The following is a 6,699-nucleotide window of genomic DNA, read 5'->3' as shown; positions in this document are numbered from 1 at the left end:
TAAAACTTGGTTGTTATTTGTAATATAGACATTTCTAAAATTCTATTATTCAAATTGTCTGACATATCATTTAATAGCCATGTATTCATAAAATCTTACGCGATTTCTTATTAAAATTGCAACAAGTTATCTTTAAATTTTATCCATTTGACCGCGTGTAGTACCGTACTATTTAACGTTGAAGCCCGTGGATTTCAAGTAAAGGGGATCGAAATCGCGCTCCTCGAAAGTCGATAAAGTGAAAAGTAACGCGAATGCAGTTCATCTCGCGTAACTTGTATTTTCTTTGCCACGGAGCCAGGAAAGCTGCATACAAGCATAAGTCGATTAATAACCAGTCACTTCGAACATTCACTGTCACCGCGAGGTTAGCCGATTTCAGTAAGTGGGGTACGAAGAAAAAGTATCGGCAATTGAAAATACAAATTATACAAGAAATGTCAGACCCAAAGGCCGAAGAAATTTTATCTCCACTGCGAGCTAGTGTTAAAGAACAAGTAAGTACCATATGGATTATAATTTCTCTCTTTTAAATATACTTACACGTGTAACAGGTTTCAATGCACTTCTACATTGAACATTAATTAATATACTATGACAGTTTTAATATTACTGTATTATTAGTTTATTATCCTTTGTGTCCAAAGGGTGATTATGTTCGTCAACTTAAATCTGATGGAGCTCCAGAGTTGGATATCAAGAAAGCAGTTGCCGAGCTCAAACTTAGGAAAAAATTGCTGGAAGACAAAGAGTTGTCCCTTTCAGAAGCAGTATCATTTGATAGGGCAAGAATGGAAGATCTTTTAAAACGCAGATTTTTCTTTGATCAATCCTTTGCTATTTACGGAGGAATTACTGGTCAATTCGACTTTGGACCTATGGGTTGTGCATTGAAAACAAATTTATTGAACGCATGGAGAAATTTCTTTGTATTAGAAGAACAGATGTTAGAAGTAGATTGTTCTATTTTAACACCAGAGCCTGTACTTAAAGCATCTGGACATGTGGAAAGATTTGCAGACTTGATGGTAAAAGATATAAAAACAGGAGAATGTTTCAGATTGGACCATTTGATTAAATCACATTTAGAAAAAGTGATTAGCGATAAGAAAACAGATGAGAACACACGTGCAGAATGTAAGGATATTATTATCAGATTGGATGGAATGACCAAGGATGAAATGGCTAATGTCTTATCCAAATTCAATATAAAATCGCCAATTTCTGGAAATGATTTAACGGAACCAATAGAATTTAATTTAATGTTTGGAACTCAAATTGGTCCTTCTGGTCTTGTTAAAGGATTTTTGAGACCAGAAACTGCTCAGGGCATTTTTGTCAATTTCAAACGATTACTTGCATTTAATCAAGAAAAGCTGCCCTTTGCAGCAGCTCAGATTGGAAATGCGTTCCGTAATGAAATATCTCCAAGGTCTGGGTTAATACGAGTAAGAGAATTTACAATGGCAGAAATAGAGCATTTTTGTGACCCAAACGATAAGAACCATCCTAAATTTGAAACAGTTAAAGATTTGAGTCTGCTGCTATATTCTGCTTGCAATCAGATGGATGGCAAGAGCGCACAGTATGTAACTCTGGGTGATGCTGTGATGACAAAACTTATAGCTAACGAAACATTAGGATACTTTATGGGTAGAATTTATCTATTTCTAATTAAAGTTGGAGTCGATCCTAAAAGATTACGTTTCCGTCAACACATGGGAAATGAAATGGCGCATTATGCGTGTGATTGTTGGGATGCTGAATGTCTAACTTCTTACGGCTGGATTGAATGCGTTGGCTGTGCTGATCGTTCAGCTTATGACCTTACGCAGCATACAAAGGCTACCGGAGTAAAATTGGTAGCAGAGAAAAGATTACCAGCACCAAAAAATGTTGACGTGTGCGAAATAGTACCAAATAAAGTTGTCATTGGGAAAACATTTAAGAAAGATAGTAAACTAGTTCAAGACGCTTTGGCAGCTTTGAGTGAAAGTAATATTAATGCTATCGAAACTGAACTAAATGAGAAAGGAGAAGTCGATTTAAAACTATCAAACGATAGTGCAGTCAAAATTACAAAAGATATGATCCAAGTAAAACGATATCAAAAGAACGTACACGTGGAAGAGATAATTCCCTCTGTAATTGAACCATCCTTTGGTATAGGTCGTATTATGTATGCTATCTTTGAACATAATTTTAAAGCAAGAGAAGGAGACGAAAAACGAACTTATATCAGTCTGCCACCAGTTGTGGCTCCTTTAAAATGTTCAGTATTACCACTTAGCGGTAATGATGAATTTGTACCATTCATAAAACAATTGTGTGCGTATATTGTCTTTTTTAAGTATGTATATTAAATTTTAACAAAGTTTTAAGACACATGACTTACCAATTTCAGCTCAGAATCTCACGAAAGTAGATGTCTCGCATAAAATAGATGATTCTTCTGGTAGTATTGGTCGCAGGTACGCACGGACAGATGAAATTGCAATACCATTTGGTATCACCATAGATTTTGATACATTGAAAATGCCTCACACTGCTACACTTCGGGAACGCGATAGCATGGGCCAAGTTCGAATAAATGTGAGTAAACATATTGTAAAATCGCAAATACAAACGTGTAAAATACAAATGATTATTTCTATTTCAGTTGGATGAAATTCCATATGTAGTGAGAGATTTGTCTAATGGCAAACTTACGTGGTCTGAGGTAGAAGAGAAATATCCGAAATTTGAACATCAAGAATGAACAGAAGCATAATACTATATTTATTAACTTAAAGAAATAATTTATTTGCATCGATTAATATAAATGAATTTCTAAAATATTTTGTATTAGCATGAAATGCATTTTTTAAAGCATTTATTATTGTATGTAAGTTTGCATAAACGATGACCATACGAATATTAATGAAAATAAAGTTCTGTTGTTTGTAATTATTCGTTAGTTCGAAAATTTCTATTAACAACAATAAAAATCAATGTCGAACTTAACGCCCATTCTATCGAAATCACATTTAAAACAAATCATTAAACACTTCACGCTTTTCACCCATTTCTCTTTATCAAAATCGTCATGCACGATATCCTGAAGTTGCATATGAACACGGGAAACATCTGGAAAGCATAAATATCGATAATCGTCTACATACTACACTTTGCATTGCATAGTTAAAGTAATTACTGCAACGTCCGGATCGTATTTGACAGCACATCCCGCAGAGTGTTTTTAACGTTCGGATTTCGCCGATAAACTCAAAAACTCTGAGCGAAGGTAAGTAAACAAATAGTTTTCGTAATTGTTCGTCTAAATTCTGTCGATTGTGCCATAACTGAAGGCACAGATATACTACACAATATGAAAAATTATTAGTTCGCACGTCGTATTTAAATTTATTATTTAGTAAAATACGATTAATTATTAACAAAATTACAAATAATGAATTCAATATGATAGATTTCTGCAAATTGTGAAAGTTTGTGACTATTCAAATCTATAATCGATATGGAAATACCTATATCGACTAATTTAATACCGCTAATAACTCACAGGCGGCGCTTTCACAGTTGAAGTAGTTGCGTCGTAGATACGAAAATCAAAAAGACGTCGTGCAAAAATATCAGATATAAAATAGATTAGTTCAGTTTAACTCTAATTACCTAAAGTATCCGAATACCATGTGCATAGTGTCTTAATAGTACAATCAAGATACCAGGGCTGCCGAAATCTCAAATCCATTGCTGTTGATAGAGCAAAGGTATGAATCGGGGTGTTCTTTGTAAAAAATTTTTTATGCACATCGTACTGTGGAATCCCGACTGAAAATAGAAATAATACTTTGTACGTGCTTTCAATTTTGGACGTATACATGAATAATGCTTGTGAAATTGTTGCATACTAATAGCATATTGCACTTTCAGTACAGGTGCCCAGAAGTGAACCGCTGCCCATGCCCTGTCCGGTATCATGGCCTTATCAAAATTAAGTCCGCATTCAGATTTTCCTACGATCTCTTCTTCCAAACACAACAGTTGCAGCCAACGCCAGTTCACTCCAAGTTTTCTACGTTTGCAACGAATGTGAGTAAAACTCAATTTTTAATTAAATTCTGTCGCTAAATAGATTTCGTTATGGGGTACTATTTGTATTTCTAACTTTTGTCCTATAATCTGATAATAGTTGAAATTTTATACTCCATCGATTAAATTAAAAAAAAGATTGATGCCCCAGAATGAAATTTAATTTTTTTCTTATTTCTCACATTTATGTATTAACGCATGTGTTAAACTATCGAATACGTGCATGCAATAATATTGTTATCATTCGACTCTTCTTTTTGCAATGTAAAACACTAGTCTACATTGACCATATATAATTTTGAAAAGGGAAGATTCACGGTATGTGTAAAAATTTTGTCAGTAATCAATATACTTGGCTAAACTGATGAGTAGATCTCCCGTTGGTGTTGCTATGTATGCATAGTTCACAGACAAGGTTGTGAGAAACTCCAGGCAACCGATCGCGCGAAACCAGTCGCATTTCTGGATTCTTTTGTCCGTATAAAATCCTGATTTGACGGTGTACGCAGTATCTACCGTGAGTCCTACCATTTTCTCGAATGCACGCCAACAATACACGTATCTCATTGTTTTACGAGAGTTGTACAATGCCAATAGCAGTCGTACACCTTCGTCTGGCGTTAATGACAAACCTTCCAGACAAATAGATTCGAGGCTAGTCCGTTTACTACAACGTATGACATACATATAAAGCAAGTCTTACTACTTTTGCATGCATATCATTACTTTGTCGTATTTTACGATTTCGTATATCATTGATACTAAGAAAAAATCGCATTTTCTTTCATTTTTAATATTGGGTATATCTGTTCATTCCGAGTTCATTTTAAGCATCTTTATGTTAAAGAGTTTGTACATTTATATCATTGACGTACCAGATGATTCGTTCTAAAAGAATTATTATATTCCTTCGGCCGATTCTATCGAGTGTAGGCAATCGTATTAGTTGTTCCCAAACATTGATTCCTTTTTTGCGTTTTTCACTATGTTGAAGTCTACGCCATTAAAAATTATTTTCCGCGTTTATTCCCTTTTTATATATTTAGTATGTAAACTGTCCATTTTACCGATTAAGGAAAACAGTTTTAAACAATCTGTTGGTAAAGAGCCTTACTTGCTTAGCGTAACCTGTAGAGCATGATTCACTTGTTTCTGGTAGGAAGGCGAGTTTTTCATCGCGGTTGAATACAAGTGCCAGTAGAAACGGGCCTGAGCATAATAACTTTTTAATTATCAGCCACCGCACGATCTTGTCGACCAACATTCGTAATTGAGTTCTAGCCGTTCGGGTTAATCGAGTTTTGGGCTTTTGAATTCACCAGGTTTCCTCCGGTGATATACGTACCTCCCTCGAGGGCAGACGCAAATTCGTCGCCGTCCTTGGAAATGCAGCCCGCTCGCAGTGTAGCATCATTTCCCAGTAACTCCGAGACTTCTCCGTATATCGTACCCTGAATAACCATGGTCGTGAACCTTTTAATTTTCTGTCCTCACCGTCCCCACTTCGCCGTCCTTCACGCTTCTTTATCGCGATGGAAATATTACCTGGGAAGCTGTTTAAGCAATTCCTCGACAAGGGGATCCGATTCCTCTACCATGTTATAACAAGCTGAAAGGGGCGCGCAGGTGCCCGTGAATAGTTCTTCTGACTGGCAGCTTATTTTATTATAAACAGTTAGGAGGATGAATTTGTATTTGAGTTGTTTTATTATTAATTAACGTTATTACATTGATTGGAGTCCATCCTCGGAAGACGAACTGCAGAGAGTCGATGAATGCTTTCCACAAGTGTTCGTTCTAGTGAAAAATTAATTAAGGACGTGTTTTTAATATCGTTTCATGTCTAGTATATTATATGTTATGTCGTATATTGTTACTCGGCGCATATTTTTTGCGAATCGGACGATGTGTCGCTCGAGGGTGAAGAATCCTTTCCACAAATGGAAAATCGTTCACTATTAAATTATGAATTAATCAGATGTTAGTTTTTATCACTCGTTTCATTATGTCTTATGCATTATGTTTCGTGTACTCGGTGCACGGTTTTCGTGAATCTTCTGACGTGCAGCACGATGACGAAGAGTCGTTCTCACAAACGGAGATTGTTTTGCTGTTAAGATATGGCTTAATGAGAAATTATCATATTTGTATAACGTATGCACTTTTATACATACTCGATGCATGGCAATATTGATTCTTCTGATGTCTCACAGACTGATGACGAATCTTGTCCACAGACAGGAATTTTATCACTGTAAACGTTTGGGGTAATGAAAAAGTATCTTTATTTTTATAGTATGGTATGTTACGTTGTTCTAAAAATATTACTGGATGCATGGCTGTTGTGACTCGTCAGAATTAGAGTCACAGACTGATATTAAATCTTCCCCGCATACGGAATTTATATCTCTGTTAAAATATGCATTTGTAATACATATAATGAATGGTCATATTATTTTGTTAATGTTACTTGGTTTTGTGTAATTTTTTCGAATTTGCATTATCTAAATCCGATTTGTCTGAAGCATCGTGACACATGAGATCCTTGCAGGTGATAGTGAAAGAACTCGATTTTTCTATTGCAGTAGTCATTTTTAGTTTATTAAAATA

General features: G+C 35.4%; 3 protein-coding genes across 3 annotated transcripts; 1 reads left to right on the top strand and 2 right to left on the bottom strand.

The window, feature by feature from the left end:
- The first annotated feature begins 148 nt into the window (after window positions 1-148).
- GlyRS (glycine--tRNA ligase) lies at window positions 149-2,949 on the top strand. Its single transcript, XM_018019850.2, has 4 exons — window positions 149-497; window positions 648-2,328; window positions 2,405-2,592; window positions 2,660-2,949. Exons 1-4 carry the CDS (start codon window positions 255-257, stop codon window positions 2,756-2,758), a joined length of 2,211 nt encoding a protein of 736 aa, XP_017875339.1. The 5' UTR covers window positions 149-254; the 3' UTR covers window positions 2,759-2,949.
- LOC113463962 (uncharacterized) lies at window positions 2,940-5,265 on the bottom strand. The gene is made up of 7 exons (XM_026811276.1): window positions 5,204-5,265; window positions 4,965-5,084; window positions 4,442-4,756; window positions 3,909-4,072; window positions 3,670-3,828; window positions 3,194-3,358; window positions 2,940-3,126 (listed from the first exon to the last, which is right to left on the bottom strand). Exons 1-7 carry the CDS (start codon window positions 5,263-5,265, stop codon window positions 2,972-2,974), a joined length of 1,140 nt encoding a protein of 379 aa, XP_026667077.1. The 3' UTR covers window positions 2,940-2,971.
- A 114-nt stretch (window positions 5,266-5,379) lies between these two features.
- Window positions 5,380-6,681, bottom strand: LOC113463961 (uncharacterized). The gene is given in 4 exon segments (XM_085342308.1): window positions 5,380-5,419; window positions 5,421-5,540; window positions 5,635-5,745; window positions 6,560-6,681. Coding segments are annotated over 4 exon segments (393 nt in total).
- Between the last annotated feature and the right edge of the window lie 18 nt (window positions 6,682-6,699).

This window comes from Ceratina calcarata, unplaced genomic scaffold (assembly GCF_001652005.2).
Source record: "Ceratina calcarata isolate Rehan_Ccalc_2016 unplaced genomic scaffold, ASM165200v1 scaffold209.2, whole genome shotgun sequence".
Taxonomy (NCBI): Eukaryota; Metazoa; Arthropoda; class Insecta; order Hymenoptera; family Apidae; genus Ceratina; species Ceratina calcarata.
The sequence above is the reverse complement of the archived record's forward strand: the minus strand, read 5'-3'. Positions and strand labels throughout refer to the sequence as shown.